The sequence below is a fragment of the Alosa alosa genome, chromosome 13, assembly GCF_017589495.1.
Source record: "Alosa alosa isolate M-15738 ecotype Scorff River chromosome 13, AALO_Geno_1.1, whole genome shotgun sequence".
Classification (NCBI taxonomy): domain Eukaryota; kingdom Metazoa; phylum Chordata; class Actinopteri; order Clupeiformes; family Clupeidae; genus Alosa; species Alosa alosa.
In genome coordinates this window covers 8,223,116-8,248,540 of record NC_063201.1, presented here as the reverse complement: position 1 = coordinate 8,248,540, position 25,425 = coordinate 8,223,116, and the positions used below count along the sequence as shown (strand labels likewise).

Genomic DNA, 25,425 nt, shown 5'->3' with positions numbered 1-25,425 from the left:
GAGGGTCCAAGAGAGGTCCACAGAGATGTGGACACCCTGGTGACATGCTCCACCTCAGTCCTGTTGATGAGGATGGGGCTTTGTGTGCTAGCTTTTGACTTCCTGAAGTCCACAATGAGGTCTTTGGTCCTCTTGGTGTTGAGAGCCAGGTTGTTGTCGGTGCTCCGCGATGTTAGGTGCTGGACCTCCCTCATTATTGTTGCTGATGAGAGCAATCACCGTAGTGTTGTCTGCAAACTTGACAATGGTGTTAGAGCCATGTACAGGTATGCAGTTGTAGGTGAAGAGGGAGTAAAGGAGGACTCGGCACACGCCGGTGGGTGAGGGTTGAGTGGGTGAGGTTATCTAATCTAACAGACTGCGGTCTGTTGGTTAGGAAGTCCAGAATCTAGTTTCAGAGGGAGGTATTGATGTCCAGTTCACTGAGTTTGGTGATCAGTTTGAAGGGGATAACGCTGAACTGAAGTCAATGAACAGCATTCTCACATAGGTGTTGCTATTGTCAAGGAGGGACAGGGCAGAGTGAATTGCCGTAAAGATGGCATCCTCTGTGCTCCTGTTCTGGCAAATTCTCTTGAAGCACTCTATACTGCAAACAAAATCTACCTCTGGCTACAAATAAAGTACTTGAACTAGTTATAAAGTTATTAATCTAGCTATTAATTCACAGGACATTCAATCATTTTACTAACACAAAGGTTATGAAGAAATATGAGTAACACTTTATGGTAAAGGTACATGAATTATCATGAATTCATGCATGAATTAATTCATGATTTATGCATTACTTCCTTTATCCTTTATATCATATTAATCATCAGGAATTGACATGAATTCATATACTCTCATTCATGATGACCTCACGTATGAACAACACATCAACTAAAGCATTAGGTGTGATGGGTATATCATTGTGATTTATGATTTCTTAAGCATGATCATCATGATTACATGGATTTTAGGATAATTGCTCATGCATTCATCATGTCTGTGGCCCCTCAACTAAAGTAGTGAATAATGACGTGTTTAGAGAACTCCAAATTTATGAGAATTTGAGCAGTGATGACCACATTTTTGGCATAAAAATAAAGTCATGATCATGGTTAATACATCATAATTCATAATGATGTGCCCATCGTACATAATACTTTAGTAATGTGTTCATGTATGAGGTCACAAATGACAAACTATGGACTCAATAAATTCCTGATGATTAATTAGATATTAATGAATGAAGTAATACATAAATCATGAATTACTTCATGTATCCTTACCGTAAAGTGTTACCGAAATGGGTAAAGGCCTGTGTAACTTAATCTGAGACTACATACATTACCAACCTAATTCGCTTCAATTATGTAAAATGTAATGTAAATCAGGTTTTATGGCCAAGTGTACTTGGGTGTCATGACCCGGCTCAAAGGCCATGGCAAAAGATGAAGGACGCAGAGTTTAAAGCCCAAAATAATAAGTAATTTATTATAAGGGTAACGCAAGAGGACAGACTAAACCGTGGAGTGTGGAAGTCAGTAGTGTAAAGTAAGTGTGTGGCTGCATGGACAATGGATGAAAGTGTGTTGCATGCAAAAAAAGCAATTGAGCAAAAGAAAAGAAGCTCCAACGGGTAACAGGGTGGAAGCCGTTTTTAAAGGGTGTGGAGACACCGGGCCCAGGTGTCACCAATTCCAAAGATGGTCTGCAGCCACACCTACAAGAAAGACACACAGGGCACAGAGCAAGACAGACGCAGACAAGGGCAGCAGACTATCACACCCCCTCCCACAAAAGCGGGCTCCTTACTGGAGTCCCGCCCACAATACAGGGCTGTCAAAACATTAGTCATCCCCTCAAAACTAAACATAATATAAATAGAAATTCCCCATAACCTTTGGAGTACCACATTAGAACAGCTACCCATCCAATCCCCCTTAATTTATAAACTGCAACCTGAAGGTGTTCGACGTCCATTCATTAAACCTCTCCCCAACTCGGCAACCGGTGCACCTAGGAAGCATATTTAAGAGTACAGGAAAAAGGGATGGAATAGTGAGAATAGCAAAGACCGCTACACCTCGGGAGCCCTAGACAACGCGTCTGCCACCACGCTGTCGGTCCCCTTGATGTAGCGGATCTCCAGACAATACGATTGCAGGAAAAGAGACCATCTACTTAATCTCATGTTGGGACAGATTAAAGAATTAAGAAATGTGAGTGGATAATGATCTGTGAAAACCATTACAGGCGTACTTCCACCAACATACACATCAAAATGTCTCAAAGCTAGAACCAACGCCAAAGTTCCCTTCTCCACATCAGAATAGTTACGCTGATACGAATTAAACTTTCTAGAGAAGAAACTAACAGGCCTGTCTATGCCACGATCATCCTCTTGGACCAAAACAGCTCCAGCACCCCCCAGACTAGCATCGACAAAGAGTTTAAATGGACAACCAAAACGTGGTGCTGCCAAAACTGGTGTGTCACAAAAGAGCCTCTTCACCTGTTGGAAAGCAACATGACAAGCAGGAGACCAGACTTAATTTTTCCAAATTTTTCCTTCTCCCTCAGGAGATCAGTAAGAGGGGCCACAACAGTAGAAAAGTCTCTACCAAAACTCCTGTAGTAGCCCACCAGGCCAAGGAACACCTCAACTTTTTTTTAGTTGTTGGTGCAGGAAACTGCTTAACAGCTTGAACCGTAGCATTAACTGGGCAAACCTGCCCCTGCCCCACCACGCGGCCAAGGTAGGTCACAGTCGCCCTCGCAACTCACACTTTGCGAGGTTGACTATGAGCCTGTGTTGTTGGCACATGTGACAAGTCTTAATGTAGGCCGAGACATCCCTTTTCATGCAAGGCCAAAAGAAATGTCTCAACAGCCGGTCATAAGTCTTTTGAACACCAGAATGTCCAGAATCATCATGAGCAACTTTTAACACTGAGTGACGTAGCTTTTAGTTTTACAGGGTCCCCAACAAACAAATCTGCATGCCAAGCCCACTTTCTCACCAACAGTGAATCTTGAAGAAAATACCCGCAAGCGCTATCCCTCATTTCACATTCAGGTTGAACCAACTCATACAACCCAGTCAGTGAAGGGTCCACCTGTTGTGCAGCAACCAACTCACTACAGGACACAAAGATAGAGAAATCAAAGGTAAAACAAAATTCTCCAACAACTTGTTCTTACCAGACTGAGGAACCAGCTCAGAGTCAGACTCTCCCCGCGCCATAGCCCGTGTTACCACACAAGCCGCAAAAGTCTCAGTAAAGTCTTGTGCACACTCGTCCAGCCCAGACTTCGACTGTGGCACAGAATCCACTACCAGGAGCGGAGTAACATCAGGCCATAGCTGAGCACCTACCAGGCCATTCCCAAGAATCACAGAGATGCCTTCAATTGGGAGTGCTGGGCGCACAGCCTCACCCTGAAACAAGTCACACTCAAGCATTACTTTGTGAAGTGGCACCCGCAAAACATTTAAGTTCATTCCCTGAACTGGCACTGAACTGCCCAATTCAGAACTTTCAGACAGAGGCAACACCCCAGCTTTAATAAAAGAGTCAAATGCCCCTGTGTCAAGATTTTTACCGGCACCTTCACATCACTGCCAACCATAGACACCAACCCTGTTCTAATGAATGGCAAATAACAATCAAGTGCAGTGACACATCAAAGTCAAAGTCAAAGTCAAAGTCAGCTTTATTGTCAATTTCTTCACATGTTCCAGACATACAAAGAGATCGAAATTACGTTTCTCACTATCCCACGGTGAAGACAAGACATATTTGACCAATTTTAAGTCCACAGACAAACATAACATTCAAGTAAACAAAAAAGTAAGTAAATAAGTAAATAAGAGGGCACATATAATAATAATAAAAAATAAGAGCAGCAAAATTTTGTTGAAATTGTGCATAGACAGTCAATAAAATACTAGTGCAAATACTGTAAAATACTATAAAATACTGTTTGACCTAAATAATAAAGAAAGTGGCATAGTGGTGCAAGTTATGTAAGAGCAGCAGAAGTGTTGTGTTTCAGGACAACAACACCAAGTTGTAAAGTGTACAAGTGTGCAAGTGTTCAAGTGTGCAGGTGGAGTAGTGCAGGCGGCCATTGTGGGTCCAATGTCCAGGATGTTATGTAGCTGAGGGTGGAGGGGGGGAGGAGGAGAGAGTTCAGCATCCTTACAGCTTGGTGTATGAAGCTGTTGGTGAGTCTGGTAGTGCGGGAGCGCAGGCTTCTGTACCTCTTCCCAGAGGGCAGTAGATCAAACAGATTGTGAGCCGGGGTGACTTGCATCACTCACAATTTTGGTCGCCTTTAGCGGGTGAGGTGGGTGGTGTAAATGTCCTTCAGGGAGGGGAGTGAAGCACCAATGATCCTTCCAGCTGTGTTCACTATGCTGCAGGGCTTTCCTGTTGTATTCAGTGCAGCTTCCGCCCCACACAGCGATACAGCTGGAGAGGATGCTCTCAATGGTGCCTCGGTAGAATGTGGTCATGATGGCTGGTGGAGCACTTGCTCGCCTGAGTTTTCGCAGGAAGTACAGGCGGAGCTGAGCTTTCGCCAGTGATGCAGTGTTGGTGGTCCAGGAGAGGTCTTCACTGATGTGCACCCCCAGGAATTTGGTGCTGCTCGCCTTCCACCACAGCACCGCCGATGGTCAGTGGCAGGTGTTGGGTGTGACCTCTCCCGAAGTCAACAACAATCTCTTTGGTCTTGCTGACGCTCAGCAGGAGGTTGTTGTCCCTGCACCACGCGGGTCAGATGGTCGACCTCCAACCTGTATTGAGTCTCGCCGCCCTTGGTGATGAGACCCACCAGAGTTGTGTCAGGTAGCAAATTTCACTATGTGATTGTTGCTGTAGGTTGCAGTGCAGTCATCGGCCAGCAGGGTGAAGAGCAGCGGACTGAGCACGCAGCCTTGGGGGCCCCTGTGCTCAGTGTGATGCTGCTTGAGGTATTGTTGCCAACACGCACTACTTGGGGCCTCTGACAGAGGAAGTCCAGTAGCCAGTTGCAGAGGTAGGTACTGAGTCCCAGTTTGTCAAGTTTGCAGATGAGTTGTTGTGGTATTATGGTGTTGAATGCAGAACTGAAGTCTATAAACAGCAATCTCACATATGAGTCTCTTTTTCCAGGTGGGTGAGGGCTGGGTGGAGGGCAGAGCAGATTGCATCCTCTGTAGACCCGCTTGGCTCGGTATGCAAACTGGAAGGGGTCCAGGGTGGGGGGAGAATGGCTTTGATATGTGACATGACAAGCCGCTCAAAGCACTTCATGATGATGGGTGTCCAGTGCCACAGGGCGGTAGTCATTGAAGCAGGATGGAGCCGTTTTCTTTGGCACAGGTATGATGGTGGCAGCTTTGAAACATGATGGGACGATGGCTTGCTTCAGGGAAGTGTTAAAGATGTCTGTGAAGACATCCTTAAACTCCCCTCAGTCCTTCAGCGCCGGTGACCTGGGATGTTGTCTGGACCTGTTGCCTTACGGGTGTTGATAGCAGCAAGTGTCCTCTTCACGCTGTCGGGCAGAGAGGCACAGGGGCTGCTCATGTAGAGGGGGATGGGTCTTCTGTGGGCAGGTGCTGTTTGTGCTTCAAAGCGAGCAAAGAAGCAGTTCAGGTTGTTGAGCAGAGGGATGTTGCTCTCACAGCTCTGTGGGCGCCGGGCTTGTAGTCCGTGAGGGCCTGAATGCCCTGCCATAGGCTTTGTGAGTTCCTGCTGTCTTTTGAAGTGGGTGGTTATATCTTGTGAGTGTATTCCTTTTTTGCTTCCTTGATGCCACGGGACAGGTTGGCTCTCGCTGTTTTCATGCCAGCTTCATCCCCAGCTCTGTAGGCTTTGTCTCTGGCCCTCAGCAGCCTGAGGACATGAGCTTGTTAGCTGTGACTTGCCATCAACAACAGCAGGTGTATTAAAGCAACCAGGGGCAGCCAAGCCAGCACCCTTAGGACTCGAACCTGGAAGAGGATATTTACTAGACTTGAGCATGTAGCAATCAGCCTTCCAGTGGCCACGTTTATGACAGAAATTACCAATCTTATCTGAATCACCCGAACCATTAGGCCCACCACCAGACAGAGGAAGTCTGTTTGAATGGACAAAACTTTCAGCAGGTGCACCCCCACTACTAAATTGAAAACGGCGTTCAAGAGGGACATTGTGATGGATTAACACATAGTCGTCAGCTTGAGCGGCTGCTTCAGCAGCAGTACGCGCCTTCTGTTCACAGACATAGGTGGCAACATGATGGGGAACAGAGTTTTTAAACTGTTCGAGCACAATTAGATCGCAGAGACCGTCAAAATCAGAGACCCCGACAGAAGCACACCAGCGGTTAAAATAAATTGTTAAATCCCGTGCAAACTCTAAATGGCTCTGTTTTGGACCTCTCTTCCATGATCTAAATTTCTGCCGATAGTGTTCAGGAACACGCTCATATGCCTTCAGCACGGCGGATTTTAACTTATCATAGTCATGACAATCATCTGGCGACAATGCTGAGAAGGCCTCTTGTGTCTTACCACTTATTACGCACTGCAGCAGTAATGCTCGAGTGGAATCGGGCCAACTCCGCGCATCAGCTAAACGTTCGAACAAAAGAAAAAACGTATCAGGATCGCTCTCGGAAAATTTGGGCACTAATGGCAAATTTCCCCGAACATCAAAATGAAGTGGATCAGACTGATCGACGCTAGACTGCGAGCCAGATCTTCACCGAGGCGCTGGTGTAACTTTACTCTCCCTAATAACCTGAAGTTTGTGCTCTAAGCGCATCTGCTCAGTCTCCTGACGCAACTTTTCAACTGCCAGGTCTTTTTCAATCTCGGCATTAACCGTATACTTTTCATGCTCAATCTCTAATAACAACAACTCCTTCCGTTGTTCAAAACTCAAGCCTTCCATTGTCAAAGTCAACGGAGACGTAACTGTAACCGGTTCACGTTCAACTAAAACCCCTGCAGCAACCAGATTACTTTTTAATAATCGCCTTAACCTTGTCCTTTACAAACTGACTATTTAGCTCAAGTTTGTAATGCTCTTCCAATTTGAGCAGCTGTTCCTTCGTGCACTGATCAAAAATATCCTCTGACGGAGAAGCGATGAAATCTTCTACCGTGGGCATTATCCCAATGTGCGCAACGCTAAACAAACAAACAGTAGGCTAAGTGTGTAACTCGTTGCACCAGCCCCCCAAAGCTGAAGGGCAAGCAACAGCAATGTTTGTCCCGCTAACTAACTAAAGCCCCACAACTTACCTATTTAAGCTGCGGCCTAGCTCTTCATGCAGTTACTGGCGGTGGGTAATTAAGTGCCAAAACCCAATAGGGAGAAAAAGCAACCAGAACCTGGCGACTCCTGGCTCACACCATGGATACACTCCCGAGACAACTGCTCTGACCACTTTCACCACAACACTAAACAACCCCCCGACGAAGTCCAAAAGGGACAACGCGCTTCACCTAACAAGGGACACACATCGCTTACACTTGCAGCTCAACAAACACTTACCTACCTTAATCATTGCGCACAGAGGCCGAGCTTTCAAACAATGCAATATACTCAAAAATCGCTTCAAACAAAAGAGACTTCCCGCTCTACCAGTACTACACCTGAGCAGAACCTGAGGGAAGTCCCACTATCAAGTGACGTAACGAATGACGACACGCCATTCACAAATTCGACCCGCAGAACTTTCAAAACGGAAAGTTGCGAACACTTAACAATTGACCGATCCCAAGCCCCTCCTCCCATTGTCAGTCCCATAGTTACTGTTGCTAAGTCGGACAAGTTTGCAGGAAAGTGTGCGAGAACGCGTGTTCAACATGGGGGGACGAGCACCCCCATTTAGCCGAAAGTGCAACAGTGTATGCTGGATTTCTGGGCGTCAAGTAATCTTGATATATTCAAAAACAGAGGCCAGAAAGGCCTTCAGTATGCAGATGGACACATTCACAATGTCTGCTGTTATCAACGAGGTGGAACACCACAAATTGAGGACAAACAAATCCGGTGTCGGGATGGATCTTAAATGGGATGCATGTTAACTGGGGATAAACAATTAGCACGCTATCACGAGCAGGTAGTTTACCTTATTTGCTGCAGATGTGACTGATTCAATAAACAGGTCTGTGCAAAAATATGGTGTTGACGTGTCCATAACAAAATCTAACCATATTTCTCGAGGATTAATAGAAGACTGGACCAAGTGCTGCAGATCCAAGTTCCCACGCCTTGGGAGAGTGACTAGCCAAGCAGCTCATGTTGGGGAGGTGGAGAGATAGCTTCTTCCGGTAGGCCCGATAGCCTACTTATTATTTTGAATGGCTGCTTTAGAAGGAAGAGTTCAAAAACCAAGCAAATTCCATAAAGTTTGCAGACGTGATTTGTCATGATACAAGTGTATTGAAAAGAAACCAACTTGGGAAGGCTGGGTGAACCCAGCCTGATCTGCCAATTTTTGCGAGTTCAAACCCATGCCTATCACGCTTTGATATCTGCAGTTTGCAAATTGAAGGCATATCTGCAGTTTGCAGACGGATTTGTCTTGCACTAGACTTGCCCGCTTATGCTATAATTAATTTAAACGTGGGCAATGTAGTAGCCTAGGTCTAATATGGGCGATTTCAGAGACTGCATAGTTCTGAATCTGCACATGATTCGATCTTGACATTGGCTATCTCTCGTTCAGCCATCAATAATGCATCGCAGTATAGGCTATTATTGCGTTTGTTGAAAAAAGGATCATTAGCTTATTTCTGTGAACAGTCTTCTATCCCAAGTTAAACATGGCAAGATAGCAAAGCTGAAAGTATTCTTGTTGTGTGTAAGGCGATACGTGATTGAAGGTGTATTCTTTTGGCGCTGCTTCCAATCGTATGAATATCTTTGAGTTCAGTTCCTGCAAGGTAGGTATAATTTTTGCGTAGGCTTATGTTGTCGTTTCATCAGTGGAAACCAGATTTAGTTATGTTTTTGTGTGTAGCCTAGTTATGAACACAAATAAATGGAACATTTTCGTACACACTCAGATTTCTTTACTGAAAAGTAGCAGCCTATCCAAAGTTATGCAAAGTTAGGCCTATGTGTGTTAACGTTTCACACGGTCAGGATATCGGATGTCACTTCTACAAGTATCCCAGGCTTATCTTTGAACCTTTTGAGCTCTTTAGTTATTTAGTTACTTAAGCTACTCGCAAAAGAAGCATTATAGCATTCGCATAACTGGCGATTGTCATACCGAATGGCCACTAGAAAATTCAAAATTGACCGAGGTTGACCGAGGTCCTCCGAAGTCCTCATTGTGACATAGCAAAAGGGGGCGGGGCTTGGGATCGGTCAATTTACCAAAACGAACGGTCACGAAGTTCGGCGAGCCCCCATTTTGTCATGACCCGGCTCAAAGGCCATGGCAAAAGATGAAGGACGCAGAGTTTAAAGCCCAAAATAATAAGTAATTTATTATAAGGGTAACAAGAGGACAGACTAAACCAGGGATGTCAAAGTCAAATACATTGGGCCAAAAAAAACAAATTTGCTACAAGCCGAGGGCCGGACTGGTTCAATGTTTATTAAAACATATTAAAATGACTGCACGTAACCTATTGAACCAAGACGTGTACTGTATTTTATTTAATGATTAAATTAATAATGACTGTGACTGAAGTGCGGGCAAAGTTTGCACAAATGTACGATTTTTCCCATCCTCACCGACCTTGTCATAAAACTTGTTTAAATGATCAAATGATGCCTCCTTGCTGCTTTGTCGTCTACATCAGCCTTTCTCAAACTTCTTTGACCTGAGGCCCAGTCAAGGCATACTTTGGGGTCATAGGGCCCACCTACATGAACCCACCCCCTCCCCACCCACCCCATTAAATTATCATAATGATATCACAATTATTATTATTTTTATACTATATTGCTATACATGCACTTCAAAACAGTCAATGTTTAAAGTGCTAAGATTGTTCACAAAAAAGTTTGTGAAAACATGCACATCAGAGTACTGCTTTACTAATGTAAAATATAATTAGGCCTACAATAGTTTCATTGTTTTTAGATGTTGCATGATGCTTGCATGAGAAATACTTCTCAAAACAACAGCAGTTATATGGGTGCCGTTGTTTTGGGATGTTTCCCTCATGCAAGCATCATACACTGATAGAATATTTATATGTTATTTAATTACATTTAATTTGAATGCCTGAATGTAAGGATTCAGGAGACACATTACCAGCTTGTGTGAATGGTAAATGGCGGATCAGATCATGCGTAAATCACTGATCTGGAGATCTTTAACTATCTTTAACTAAGACTAATTAATAGCTTTTGGCTGACATTAATACTTAATGCCAAACAGTGTTTTATATAGTCTTTTTTTTTTTTTTTCTCAACTCCTACTCAAGCGAGTAGGACGCATTTCACACTGCTCCTGCTTCACCTATCCTTTTAGCAATTTCCACTCTTTTTCATTCTTTTATTTCATTTACAAGCTAGTTTAGCAAAGACAGTGAAACCAGTACATTTAAATCTGAAACTTTAGTGGTTAGTTTTTTACTTTAAATGAGCCAGCCAAGTCAACGAGCAAAAACTGAACGGCAATTCACCTTGAAGTTGGATTAAAACAAAATGCGCTCCTCCGGCCAGAGACCCAGGAGATCATGCCGAAAATGTACTGAGCTAGAACAGAGGATTTCTACTTTGGAATCAAAGATGCATGCCCTTCCATCAACGACAGATGAACTACTTAGAGGCATCTCATGAAGTGAGTACAGCAACTACTGGAAATGCAGAGAATGTAACCCAGCAGTCTAATATCACTGCTAATAGAGCAGATGAATGCATCGACCTCACAAAGGGAAATGTGAGTACAGAGCCTTGGCACAGGCAAGGTGCCAGACCAAAAAACAAAAAACGTAATACAAGAACTGTAATTACCTCAACACCAGTAAATTCAGATGTTAACTTCAGGCCTCGTATCAGAAATACAGACAGATCAGCAAACTACTACAGGGCTTGTGGTCCTAAGGGAAGCCCACAGCCCCTAACACTATGGAACAGATTTGAATGCCTCCGGGACGTGAGAGAGGAATTTCCCAGGGAACAGACCCAAAGCAGGCAGCGATCAAACCACAACAAAAGAAAGATGGGCACAGACAAGAAGCAGCACTCTCGACCCTATTCATCCCACAACCCTCGTTCTAGGCTTAATTTTGCTTTGAGACTGTAAATGACATATAAATGGGGAAAGGATGATTGTATGTTGTTTCCCAAATGCTTCAGTGTCTGACACAAAAACAAGCTTTCAGAACTGGTGTCAAAATATGCAACTATCAAGCGCATCATTGTGCATGTTTGGAGCAAATGACATCTACAGAGAACAGCTGTATGTCAAAGAAGATTTCAAGGAACTTTTCTCGGCCCTAAATGTGCTTGGAATACAAATTTTCATCAGTGGCCCACTCCCAGCAGAGGGAAGCTTTGTATTTTCCAGACTATTCAGTTTAAACACCTGGCTCATAAAAAACATGCTTTTCAGTTGGGATGAATTTTATTGACAATTTTAACCTTTTTTGGAATCGCAGGGAATACTTCAGACCAAATAGCACAGAGCTGAGTTGGACTGGGGCCAAGATCTTAACCGAATACTATCACCTCTCTCTCCTGCACCCAACATTTTTTCTGCCAACCTTGAGCTGAGCCTCTGATAAGCACTCAGTGGCCATACAGACGGAACAAGCGGATGACATCAACAACTCAGCTAAACCAAAACACTCTGCACAGGCTGAAACAGAGATATGCCCAACCTCCCCTGCTGTGGGGCCCTCTGATAACCACCCGCTAGCCTCCACTGAAATGCAGACCTTGAGAAACATAAACAACCAGCTCAACAATGCCAAGCCATGTCCACTGGACAAGATAAGATGGGTGCTGCTAAAATGACTCAAAGTCAATCACTGGCGTCAAACTCCCTGGAATCTCAGCAAACAAATGGATGTGATGAGCATGAGGAGATAGCACCTATCAAAGCTGCTGAGAGGGATATCAGAAAGGAAGGGTCATGTTGTAACACCAGTACCAATACCCCTCCCCACCTCCGTCGTCTCCTTGTCACCACAAAGACACAACAACATGGAATACACTACTGGAATACATGCTGAAAGCGGAGCATCTGCAACAAACTTCCCAGAACCTCAGCAGGCAGATGGAGACTCTGGATCAATTTTCAACCCCAACCTCCTTGATTTCCCATCACCACCCACACCCAATCCGTTCCCACCCAATCAAACTCCCCAGGCCACACAAACCCCCCTAATCTCCCATCACCATCCCCACCCCTTCATCCCACCACCCACTCAAACTCCACAGGATCCCCTGAATACCCATCACCATCCCCACCCAAGCACATGATGTTCCCTGCAAGAATGGAGAGACTGCTACCAGTAGCCATGCAGAGTTTTACTAGCCCAAGATCATTAGCACCAAAGAAGCGAAGGGCACCTCCACCCCCCTCGCCCTCCCCTCCCGTTTAGAAGGATCTCTTAAGCAGCAGCAACCTCTTAGTTCATTTTCTCAGCCGGCATATAGCATGGAATGTGCAGTGGAAAATACAGATGGCAGCAGCAGGGGACAATTATATGATGACTGTATTGCATGATATTCTCAGGGTCCCTGCAATATAAATGGTACTGACAGTAGTTTTGAGAACATGCCAGGACCCAGTAAGCCCATGACATTCTCTATTCCTGTATTGACAAGAAATAGAACACAAATGCATCGAGCTTATAGGGTAAACCAGTCCAATCTCCTACCGTACCACATCAACCTCAGATTTCCCCATGGATCATATTTCCCCAACACTTAAACTAACAAAACTAGCACTCCTAAATATCAGATCTCTTTCAAACAAATCATTCTTAATTCATGATCTAATTTGCACACACAACCTTGATTTTTACTTTTAACTGAGACATGGTTAGATCAAGCAAACAGTGCTGCTACTCTCATCGAATCAGCTCCCCAAACTTCAGTTTTTGAGTGCTACCAGAGCAAATAAAAGAGGTGGGGGATAGCCACAATTTTCAAGACGTCTTTTCAGTGCAATCAGTCGTCCATTCGGTGACTTTACTTCATTTGAATATCTGTGTGCATGCATTAAGTCTTCTCCTCAGATTTTATTACTGACAATTTACAGGCCTCCAAAACATTCAGCTAAAGTTTTTCTTGAAGAGCTAGGTGAACTGCTATCAGTTGTTTGCATAGAGTATGACTGTCTTATTATATCAGGGGATCTAAACTTGCATGTGGATAATCCTGAAAACAATTATGCCAAGGAATTCATTGCACTAATCGATACTTTCTCCCTAACACAGCATGTACAGGGGCCAACACACTCTCTCGGCCATACCCTCGACCTTGTTATCACAAAGGGTCTCGATGTCTCTACAGCTGTTAAAGACCTGGCCTTATCTGATCATTTTTACGTGTTCTTTGATGTGTCTATGTCCCCACACACTCAAAACACAGCTATGATGGTAAAAAGGAGAATCATAAATGATCAGACAAGTGCTCTCTTTGAGCAAGCACTTTCACTAAAGTCAAGTCAACTGTCAGACTCTGAAGACTTATTTGATCACTTTAATGCAAAAATGGCAAACATTATGGATGACATTGCTCCATTACAATTCAAGAAAGTTAAGGACAAACAGAAAGCACCATGGAGGCAAAATCCAGCAGTTAAACTTCTAAAAAGAGAGTGTAGGAAGACTGAAAGAAAATGGCGAAATACAAACTTCAGATCCACTATGAAATCCATAAAGAGATGCTCCGCACATATAACTCTGAAATATGCAAAGCAAGACAGTCTTTCTTTTCTAACATTATCAATAGAAGTTCAAATAACACTTTCAGATTCTATTTTCAACTGTTGATAAGTTAACAAATCCCCCCTCACAATTAGCCTGAACTTCTCTCAACTAATAAATGCAATGAGTTTTCATCTTTTTAAAGGTAAAATTGACAAAATCAGACTCAACATATCTGCTCAATTACAAATTCAACAACCTGAACTTCCAGCAACAAACAGAGGGAAACTAAACTTGATGTCAGAGTTCAGCTTGATAGACTACTGAAACACTTGAAAAACGGTACAGAATCTCAGCCCTTCCACATGTGTCTTAGACACTCTGCCTACCAATTTCTTCAAAACTGTTTTTCACCTCATAGCGGGATGTCCTTCAAATTGTAAATGTATCATTGCTGTCTGGCACTTTTCCTAAGTCACTGAAAACAGCTGTTGTAAAGCCACTTCTCAAGAAGAATAACCTGGATGCCTCCATGCTAAACAATTACAGGCCCATATCCAATCTACCTTTTATTGGCAAAATTATTGAAAAAGTAGTCTTTAATCAATTAACCACCTTCCTAACATCAAATGGGTATTTTGATTACTTTCAGTCTGGTTTTCGGGCAAATCACAGCACTGAAACAGCTCTCATTAAAGTTTCCAATGACATACGCCTCAACACAGATTCAGGTAAAACATCAGTCCTAGTGCTACTGGACCTTAGTGCAGCATTTGACACTGTTGATCACAATATTTTACTACACAGACTAGAACACTGGGTTGGATTTACAGGCATAGTTATCAGCTGGCTAAAATCATATCTACAAGAAAGGAGCTTCTTTGTTGCCATCGGAAACTGTACCTCAACACCAACGTCCTTGACCTGTGGTGTTCCCCAGGGGTCGATCTTGGGGCCACTATTATTCAACCTCTATATGCTCCCACTTGGACAAATCATTCAAAATAATTTGATTTCATATCATAGCTATGCAGATGACACACAAATTTACTTAGCTCTATCACCAAACAACTATGGTCCTCTTGAATCTATGTGTCAGTGTATAGAACAAATCAACACCTGGATGTCCCAAAATTTTCTTCAGCTGAACAAAGAAAAAACTGAAGTAATTATATTTGGTAAAAAATGAGGAAAGACTTAGGGTTGCCACTCTCCTTGACACAAAAGGGTTGAAGGCAAAGGATACTGTTAAAAACCTTTGGTGTATTAATTGACAGTGATCTAAATTTCAACAGCCACATGAAAGCGATAACTAAATCAGCTTTTACCACCTCAAAAATATTGTCAAACTCAGAGGGCTGATGTCAAAACATGACTTAGAAAAACTCATTCATGCATTTATCTCCAGCAGGGTTGATTACTGCAATGGACTGTTCACAGGCCTGGACATTAAACACTTAAGAAAAGAACTGACAAACTGTTCTCCCTGCACTGGCTTCCAGTAAGTCACAGAATTGACTTTCTGCTAAAATCTGGAGCAGGACCTAAATAATTGTGTCAGAGTTAGCAAATTCTGGTCCCAATCTGCCCTACATAAACTTATTCTACTTTTAGCTCTTTTGTGGATTTAAAAAAGGCTTTTTAAATCTACTACCAAACTTTTCAGCCTTTGTTTTGTGCTTTACAAATTATTCTTTTATTCTATTTTTTTTATTATTTTTTTTACCTTTTGTTTGTTTTATGTTTTTCTTTATTTTTATTATGTTTTCTTTTTATTATGATCTTTACCTTTTAACTATTCTTTGACTATATTGCCCTTCTATGCTTTTATTTGTTATTATCGTTTGGTTTTGTTTATGTAAAGCACATTGAATGACCTCTGTGTATGAAATGTGCTATATAAATAAACTTGACTTGACTTGACTTGACTTAAACAGCTCTGAGGTGTCGGAATTGTTTTGAAGCTTCGGAACAATTTAGCACAATTGCTTCGAACGTTTCAATGTTTCATAAAGCCTTGCTTTGCCCATCCCTAGTTGCATGCAAAAAAAAGCAATTGGGCAAAAGAAAAGAAGCTCCAACGGGTAACAGGGTGGAAGCCGTTTTTAAAGGGTGTGGAGACACCGGGCCCAGGTGTCACCAATTCCACAGATGGTCTGCAGCCACGCCTACAAGAAAGACACACAGGGCACAGAGCAAGACAGACGCAGACAATGGCAGCAGACTATCACAGGGTATACAAGGAATTTGTCTATGCATGTATCCCATCCGTGAATTAGTGAACACACAGGTCACACATTGAAGCACACATTAACCTGGAGCAGTGAGCTGCCTTGCTACAGTGATGCCCGGGGAGCAGTGAGGGGTTAGGTGCCTTGCTCAAGGGCACTTCAGCTGTGGATGTGGGCATGGGAGACTAGTGCTCAACCTTTCCACCACCCACATATTTCCTACTGGTTGGGGATCGAACCGGCAAAGTAGGCCACAATTTTAAACTTTACATTTCATCACTACACATCTTTCTTGACCCTCAAAAAACATAAGTCTCATTCGTCAAATACCGTGTGCCTGCTCAGTTATAACATTTTAACAATTACATTTTTCAAAGTTTTTTTCAGGTAATTAACATAGGCATAATACTAGATTTTTTTTCTTTTTTTCACAGCCTGTATCCTTGATCTATTGGCCAAGGGAGATTTCTGTAAACAATATGAATGAATTTACATGGTATAATGACACCCGGCCAATGAAAGTGCCCAAAATCGCCATTTTGGCAACCATTTTGTTTATGCTAATTAGATGGTCATAAACTCAAAATTCAGCTTGGGAACAGGGCTAGTTGGATTCAGCACACCTTAATTATGTTAAAAAGTCCTGTTCCCAACTTTTACAAAAAAATGCCTCTAGGAAGCACATATCTCAAAAAATATCACCTGTCTAGTAGTGAAGTCATAATAACTGACCAAATAATTTGATGTTGGTTAAATTATTTTTTTTAAACCAAAACTCTCTCACACACACACACACACACACACACACACACACACACACACAAACACAGATATACTAAGCATCACAGTAAACAAGTTGTATCATATTTTTTTTTTATTATTTTAACTTAAAAACAGATTGGATTAAAAATGGAATCAATAAATAAGAAATAAATATCATCATAGTTCATAATTATAATAATTCCCTGTTCCAAAGTCTGAACTTTTCAGACTTTCAAAGGATTTCTCTAAAAAATTCCAAAATCAAAAAATTGCATCCCACAAGTACCCTCAGTAGTCCTTTACCAAAATTAATTGATTAATTAATCAATAAATAAAAAATAGTTTAAATATTAAAACTTCCCCAAAAAGTCCCCCAGACCACCCCATCCCCATTTCAGGAAAAGTAGAAATTTAAAATCTATTAATACTGTCATCACTTTTAATCATAAACCCAAGGATGATGCAGATAATAGGAATGATAAGAGTAATAATACTAATAATCATAATAATAATTGTGTAATAGTGTGATTTAATCAGTTTCATGTAAAGTAGTTTCTTTTTGCATTTGTTTTGTTTCTGCCTCTATTCCTCAAACTAAATTATATACACTTGATAATCATTATCTGAAGCCTCACTACTCTACTTGTTTTTTTTTTTTTATTTTGTCTTTTGTTGTTATTCTACTGTATAGGAAAGGCCCTGTTTCGCCACCACAGTCAGTGAGCACCAGTGGGACTCTACTCTACTTCTGCTTCCAGTGTTTCTCCCATAATTGGTCCATAAATAAGGTCTCATTTTCAGTCCATAATCTGCCACATCTCTGACTTGTTAGGCCCACCACAGTTAATAGGTTAGATGATTTGTGTGTGTGTGTGTGTGTGTGTGTGTGTGTGTGTTGGTATGTCATTAATTAATTAATTATTTACAGTATGTTCTACACAGATATGCCCCCTCTTTATGAGATGTTTGGATGTTAGATTGGTTATGTTTGGATGTTTGTGCTGTGTGTGAGAGTGTGTAAGTATATGTGAACGACTGTGTGTACAGTATGTGTGTATGTGTTTGTATGTGTGTGTATGCGTGTGTGTGTGTGTGTGTGTGTGTGTGTGTGTGTGTGTGTGTGTGTGTATGTGCACATATAATGCTGTACATGATACCAAACTATTGAGTGTCACGTTTGCGTAGTAGTTTAGCTTCCACTCTCCATGGCTGAGGAGACGTCTTCACTGCCCAGTCAACACCTTCCAAGCCTCTACCTGACAGAGGGAGGGACAGGGGGGAGAAGAGAGAGCAAAAAGGAAGGAGAGAGAGAGAGGGAGGTAGAGAATGAGAGGAGAAATGGAGAGAGAATGGACAGATTGGTTAAATGTGTTTAAATTGGTTAAATCCAAACTGACCCTCATGGCCTTTCAGTGCATCCTACGTCCTCTTCTCTAAGGGCCCTACCGTACGAGTTCTGTTCAGGCACACATTTGAATACCTAAGACACTGTGACTCTGGGACGTGCTCCCCCTGGTCCAAGCCAGATCCGGCCGCATCTGGGCCACATACGTCTCGGAGTCAGCGGCTTCTGTGGGTCCGCTGAGGCTTCGGACCTTAACTCAGCTCGGCGAAGCAGTAATGAGTTCAGAGGTCACCCTTGAGTTCAGAGGTCATCGCCCTGTCTTGTTTTTTTTTTTTCAGGATATGCCAAGCAAGCCGATCACAATGCCTGTCATGCCTTCATCTCAGAAAAATGCCCCAAGCAGCCATGCTACTTCTCCCCCCTCACACTCCAAACATTAATGTCTGTGTTGTTCTACAATGTCATTTATTTTTGAGCTGTGCTTTGATGTAACATATCCAAAAATGCTTTCAAGTGTCCAACTGGCCTTAGTACATGGATTAAGCCCGGTACACAAGACCTCAAAGTGCGGCGCCCCAAAGATGCCATCCAACCATACCAAGGGACTAAAATGAGAACTGGAGGTCTCAGTTGATAAAAGCTTTTTGTCCAGGACTAGGCTTAATCCATGTAGCCTATGAGAAACTGGCCCATAGTGTGTCCACTGCCTGGCTTCAGCTCGGCTCAGCAGTTTTATACAGACAGGTAGCCATTGACTCTGGAGCAGGTGTGGTCCCGATCTGTCCAAAGGCCGACCTGGATGCCCAGCTAACTGGATCCGGCCTGACCTAAGCAAGATCAGGACAGATCACATCCTGTCCAGAACCAGTGGCTGTCTGAATGCCCCGAACAGCTTACCTACTCACTTCCTAGACTCAATGTGAGGATACACTCACAGACACACAGACAGACACACAGACACACACACAGACAAAGACACAGACACACAACACACAAACATAAGTGTCCATGCAGCTCCACACAGTAAGGGCAAGACTGTCGTGCTATTAAGGGCATTAATGGTAAAAAATATGGCTGTGTGTGCAAATGCCTGCTTGCTATATTTGGTCTATGGTGGTGTGTGTAGTTAACTTGGCCTTTAAGAACAACTGGCCAAGTCAATTGATGGTCATTCCAACATCTTGTCAAACGACTGCAGTTGAAAATTAGCCAGCTGGCTAACACTGGCACATTTACAGAATGCTCATTAATGTGTGCTGTCCTTATAAATAAATCAATGAAATAAAATGTGTGGTGATGGAGAATTTTAATCTATTCAGTTGTGTGTTTGTTTGTGTCTGTATGTACCGTTTTGTGAGTTCAAATTAGCTTGTAGCAGGCAAACAGATTTCCAGCATGCACCCTCTTTGGCAACTGCAGCATAGGAATTCTGGGTGCTTCAGATTCACAATGCCAATTTCCCTTTGGCTCTGTTTATTCAGTCTGTCTGGATGATCGGTCCATCGAGAACCAGGCAGAATCAGAGCTGTGGCAATATTTGTTACAACACAGTATGCCTGGAAGGTTTATGATATCCCAGAATTCCTATAATTCAGGACTGTTCTCCATTCAGCACAAGGCGTTGTGTTTCCCCATGACAACCACAATCTGTTACCTCAGAGCATGGGCCAGAGAGAAGCGAACAGGAGAATAAAATTAAAAGACTGAGGAGAAAGAGAAAGGAGAGAAAGAATACCATAAAGACTGAAGAGAAAAGGGGCAGGGCCAGAAAGGGACAACTGAAAGGCCCTCAACATGGACAGATGATACAGCCTGGCCACACATCTACGGACAGACACACCATAGCTGTCTCACATGCAAAGGGCAACCAGAGAGGAGGTTTCCTCTACTTTCAGATTCATCTAGCCATTTCAACTCTCTCTTCTCTCACACATTCTCTCTCTTTCTTTCTCTCTCTTACTCATTCATTACTCATTATCTTATTCCCTCGCTCTTTTTCTGTCAATCTCGCTCTCAGTCATACCTCTTTAAAGGGGTACTTGTCAACTTAATAAACCTGTTTAGAAATCATTTGGATGGTTAAATGACCTGTTCCAGTGAAAATGGTGACCCCGTTCCAAAGATGGGAAAGGCAGAAAGCCAACCGTCCCGGTAAGAGAAGTGAGAAACAAGAAACTCACTTTAAATCATGTTTCTTACCTTGTAACATAGTATAAGTATATATACTCTTTTGACCCATAGAGGGAAATTTGGTCTCTGCATTTATCCCAATCCGTGTATTAGTGAAACACAATCAGCACACAGTGAGGTGAAGCACACACTAAACCCAGCGGAGTGAGCTGCCTGCTACAACAGCGGCGCTCGGGGAGCAGTGAGGGGTTAGATGCCTTGCTCAAGGGCACTTCAGCCGTTCCTACTGGTCGGGGTTCGAACCAGCAACCCTCCGGTTATAAATCCGAAGCGCTAACCAGTAGGCCACGGCTGCCCACATCCACATTGTTCTGCCGAACTTATGCTAACCGTTTCGCTAGCTTGTAAACAAATCCATTGCTTTATTGTTACTTTTTTCCACAGTTTGGAATAGCATAATGCACAACTTCTCCAGCAGAGGGAGAAATATATATCCTACCAAGGGGGGCTTTAAAGTCTTCTTTTAATTTACTCAACTCTCTCTATTTCTCCCTCTCTCTCTCACTCTCTCTGACACACACAAATGATATACTGTAAAGCATAAAACATAAAAATGACACCAAACATCACACCAAAAGTGACATGTTTAGAACTGATCAAAAACAATATTCCAGTCACAACATTGTTCCACTACAAGAACAGTCAATAGACAGAGGGAAAGAAATGATATCCAATCTCATTAGTCCGTATCAATCACATCTCAGTTATTGATCAGTGCTCACAATGCTCACAATGCACCAAACACAATCCATATTGCTAAGGCAACACAGCACACATCTGAAAGCATGTCAGGTCACCTAGAGCAACAGGTGAAAAAAAAAACAATCAACAAACAAAATTACCAAGGGCAGTCAACACAGGCAGTCTCCACGGCAACCCACGGGCAAACTGTAAAGGCAACCAACACAGGCCAACCAACTTACTACAACATCAGTTGCTAGGTAACCATAACCATGGGTTCTCCACGATTTGTGATTGGACAAGAAGACCTTGCTTGTGGTTTGTTGTTTTCAAGGAAAAACACAGCAGAAAAAAATAAAATAAAAGTGAACAATAAGGACCACACAGTGCTTACTTGTCCTGTATATTAGTGTGTTTTCCCCTTTCACAACCCCCCCCCCCATCTCCCTGCATCTCACCTCCATGTCTGTTCTGGTCAGTCGCTCAGTATGGTCAGTCCCTCAGTATGGTCGGTTGGCATCTTTGGGACGCTTCAGTTGCACTTTGAGTCTCTTCATGCCGATCTGGAAGCCATTCATGGATTGGATAGCCGCCTGTGCACTGCCTGGGTTATCAAAGCTCACAAAGCCTAAAAGAAAAAGAGAGAGAGAGAGAAATAAGAGAGAGAGAAAGAGAGAGAGAGGGGAAGGAAGGAATTAAAAGTGAAACTATGTTATTTGTTTTAATTATGTTGTTCCTATCTTCATATTCACAGAAACAAAGTATCCTTTTACGGTGACAGGGCTTATGTTCAGCACAACAGAACTGGTTTGCTACAAAGATTATCTGTCGTTGTTGAACAGGAAGTCATTTCTCATTTTCTAACCTTGTTTACAAACCATGTTTGCTGTGAGTCCTTCCACATATACCGCAGGCGGAAGCTCATAGACTGTCTCACCCACCCACCCCCTGCCCCATCTGTCCCTGGTCTTACCGAAGCACTTGCTCTGATTGGTGGCCCGGTCCACAAACACCTTGGCAGATATGACATTCCCAAAGGGCAGGAACATCTGCAGCATCTCAGAGTCTGTGAACTCCTGAGGCAGATGGTAGATGAAGATGTTACAGCCTTCAGGACCTGAAAAAGACACAGAAATACACACATACATATACATGCGCGCACACACACACACACACACACGTATATACACATGCAAAGGCACACATGCATACCCAAGTAGACACACACTCAGACAGATGCACACATAAAAAAAACACAAACATATGCATTAATTAGCATGAACACTCATGAATTAAATATACTGTTTTACATAAGCCTAATATGTAATTAATTGTCCAGAGAGTATACTAGTCAATATATGGATCAACCTTAAGAGCAGTGATGGCAGTGATGGGGAGGGTTAATGCTGAGTTTGCTTTGCTTGGTTTCATTACAGTGGAGAAGTTTCATAGGACTGGAGCATCCTAACAAAGACATGCTAGAAAATAGATGGGGTGGGGGGGGGGGTGTTTTGGATAGGTGTGTGACAGGAAGTGACATCACCTTCTCGTTGCTGCTGTTGCTGGGGCTGCTGGTGTTGCTGGGCAACCAGGGTGGGTTGCTGTGGAAACGGCTGCCCAACCAATCCATACGCAGCAGGGTACGCCGCTGAGAAAAGTGGAGAAACAGGCACATGTTGCTTCAGTTTGTGTTAAGTGTGTGGCTTGTGGAAACTAGGGTGGAACAAAAGTCTGAAACAAAATGGAGGAAGACCCTTCTAAAGAGTGTGACGAGCTCAGACACAAAATGGCTGGTGCTGACTGCCGGCCAGGGCCAGTGGCTTGCTGACTCACCTGTGTAATGCTGCATGCCTGCGTAAGCCTGCTGAAGAGTGTCCAGACCCGCTGCAGCTGGACTCTGGGCTATGAGAGAGAGAGACAGAGAGAGAGAGAGAGAGAGAGAGAGAGAGAGAGGAGAGAGAGAGAAGAGAGATGGGATAAAAAGATGAAGAGGGGATAGTTAGGGAGAAAGAGGAAGATAGATCAGGGTTAGATGTGTAATCTTCATAGAATATTTTGTGTTCTTTTGTAGGATTTTATAATACAATGCGATGACTCTAACCTTGGTATGAATGCACGCCATTGGTGTAAATGGTTTCAGATGCAGGATGCCCATGCCCATTGGCTTGTGCAGACACAGTGCTGTAGCCGTTGACACTGATTGGAGGCAGAGCTGTCATGGGTGTGGCTGTGATAGTGGGCGGAGTGTTTGTGCCTGCAGTTCAGAAACCACAGCAGAGACCCTCAGAACAGGACTCCATGAAAGACATCACACACACTTTAGAGAAGACGAGGACAGACACAAGACCAGAGGAGCCAGGCAGGACTCGGCCAGTCCAGACACAGCCGGGCCGAGCAGGACACAGACAGGGATCATTTGACACGACACACGAGAGACTACACTGCAAAAAATGATATCTTACCAAGCGTTATAATCTTATATTAAGATAAAAAAAATCTAGTTAGTATTGTTTTTAGCATAAAGATACTTACTTTGAGCTCTCTTGTATGATTATTTGACTCAAAATAAGTCAAAATCTTTTTAAATTAAGACATAAAAACAAGTACATTTATCTGCCAGTGGAGTAATTTTATCTTAATTTACAGTAAGATAAGATTGAAGATTTAAGACAATTTAAGGTAAATTTACTTACTCCACCGGCAGAGAAATTTACTTGTTTTTATGTCTTAATTTAAGAAGATTTAATAATCATACAAGAAAACTCAAAGTAAGTATCTTTATACTAAAAACAATACTAACTAGATTTTTTATCTTAATATAAGATTATAACACTTGGTAGGATATCATTTTTTGCAGTGTATTCTGTAAAAAATGACGGGAGGGCGCTGTGGTGCAACTGGTTACAGCGTCCGAACCACAACCGGGTCACACGTGGCCACTCACTTCCTGTCACTCTCTCCACTATCCTGACATCAAAGCCCCAAACAAATATATCAAAAGTCAACATAAGTGTAGAACGGCTAGCTCATTACACATCCCCTTCACACTACACGGTCACATAACTTCACTCTCTCAGTCAAAGCAAAAAGACAATTTAACTGGATTATATCTTTTCTAGAGGATGTAAGAATGCTGGAGAAATGCTGTGAGGAGGACAAGAGACATGACCAGCACAGGACAAGGACAAGGCAGGACAGACAAGTGTGGCATTCCAGACAGGCCAGGTGATGTGACCCGAGGGGGTCCTTACCGGACGAGGAGGTGATGGAGGTGATGGGCGTGGCTATGATGCCGTTGGCATTCAGTGCTGCCATCTGCTGCATCTGTACCGCGGCGACTGTCGCTACAGGCGACAGGTACGCAGACTGAGCCACCAGGGCTTGCTGCTGGACCTGCTAAGTGAGATCAAGAGGGGGGGTGGGATTGGGGATGGGGATGAGACAGAGAGAGAGAGAAAGAGAGGGAGGAGAGCGAGAGAGAGAGAGAGAGAAGAAGAGAGAGAAAAAAAGAATGAGAACAAGAAGGAAGATCTCAGGAGATCTAATGACCAAGTGGCATTACTTTCCGGTCAACGAGCTTGTGGCAGCGTAACTATGGCAACAGGCAGAGCGAGCTGATGTCAGATGACTTGTGTCCACATAGATCTATCAGCTACAGATATCGCTCATCTAGCCTGCAGGCTCCACTCATGTAAACTCACTGGCCCTGTCACATCCAATCCTGTCCTACATGCAGCCTGCATGGCTTACATATTTATATTATTATTTATTTATTTATTTATTGATTTAATTACATATTTATATTATTTATTTACAGTGATGGCCAAAAGTGTCGGCACCCATGCTAAAGTTGACTGAAAAGAGGAATATAAAATCATCTTTTGGAAATTGATCTTAAAGCCTTGAGTGAAAAATTAGGAAATATCTAACCTTTAAGGACACCAATTTTCTTAGTGAATGAATAATGTATCATATATAAATAAATGTTCTTCCTTAAAATACAGGGGTCATAAGTATTGACATCACTGTATGTATTGATTTCATTAACAGTGTTCAGCTCTTGCATGTCTTAACTATAAGATGGAGTAGGAGTAATTTATTATTTAGGTTTCTTACTAAATAATAACTAACTTCCTAATAATAAACTTCTACATGTTAGTGTGCGCTAACCCTTCCTTTTACAGTTCCCTAATTAGTATTTGTCTAGTTATTATAAGCCTAAACTGCTCACAAATAAGTCCTTAGTTGAGTTGATAGGTAACAGTGGAGGTTGTTCTTGGTATTTGTGCGTATATGTATCCATGTATCTCTATATGTATTTCACGTGTAGTTTCTCTGTACCTACCTACATGCTACCTGTGGTAATTACCAGTAAAATACCATCATTTACCAAGTCA

At 42.8% G+C, this 25,425-nt stretch overlaps 1 protein-coding gene across 5 annotated transcripts in view; it reads right to left on the bottom strand.

The window, feature by feature from the left end:
• Positions 1–16,909: 16,909 nt before the first annotated feature.
• Positions 16,910–25,425, bottom strand: part of celf3b (cugbp, Elav-like family member 3b) — a 39,791-nt gene continuing 31,275 nt past the window's right edge. For 3 of the 5 annotated variants that reach the window (XM_048261714.1, XM_048261718.1, XM_048261717.1), the window contains 7 exons: positions 24,280–24,424; positions 23,130–23,282; positions 22,862–22,930; positions 22,572–22,676; positions 22,002–22,145; positions 21,487–21,656; positions 16,910–18,068 (listed from right to left, as the gene is read on the bottom strand). In XM_048261714.1, coding sequence (XP_048117671.1) covers positions 21,529–21,656; positions 22,002–22,145; positions 22,572–22,676; positions 22,862–22,930; positions 23,130–23,282; positions 24,280–24,424 — 744 coding nt within the window. In that variant the 3' untranslated portion in view covers positions 16,910–18,068; positions 21,487–21,528. Of the gene's footprint in view, positions 18,069–20,665; positions 21,337–21,486; positions 21,657–22,001; positions 22,146–22,571; positions 22,677–22,861; positions 22,931–23,129; positions 23,283–24,279; positions 24,425–25,425 lie in introns of those variants that run through there. The other 2 variants (XM_048261716.1, XM_048261715.1) reach the window with 2 other exon arrangements.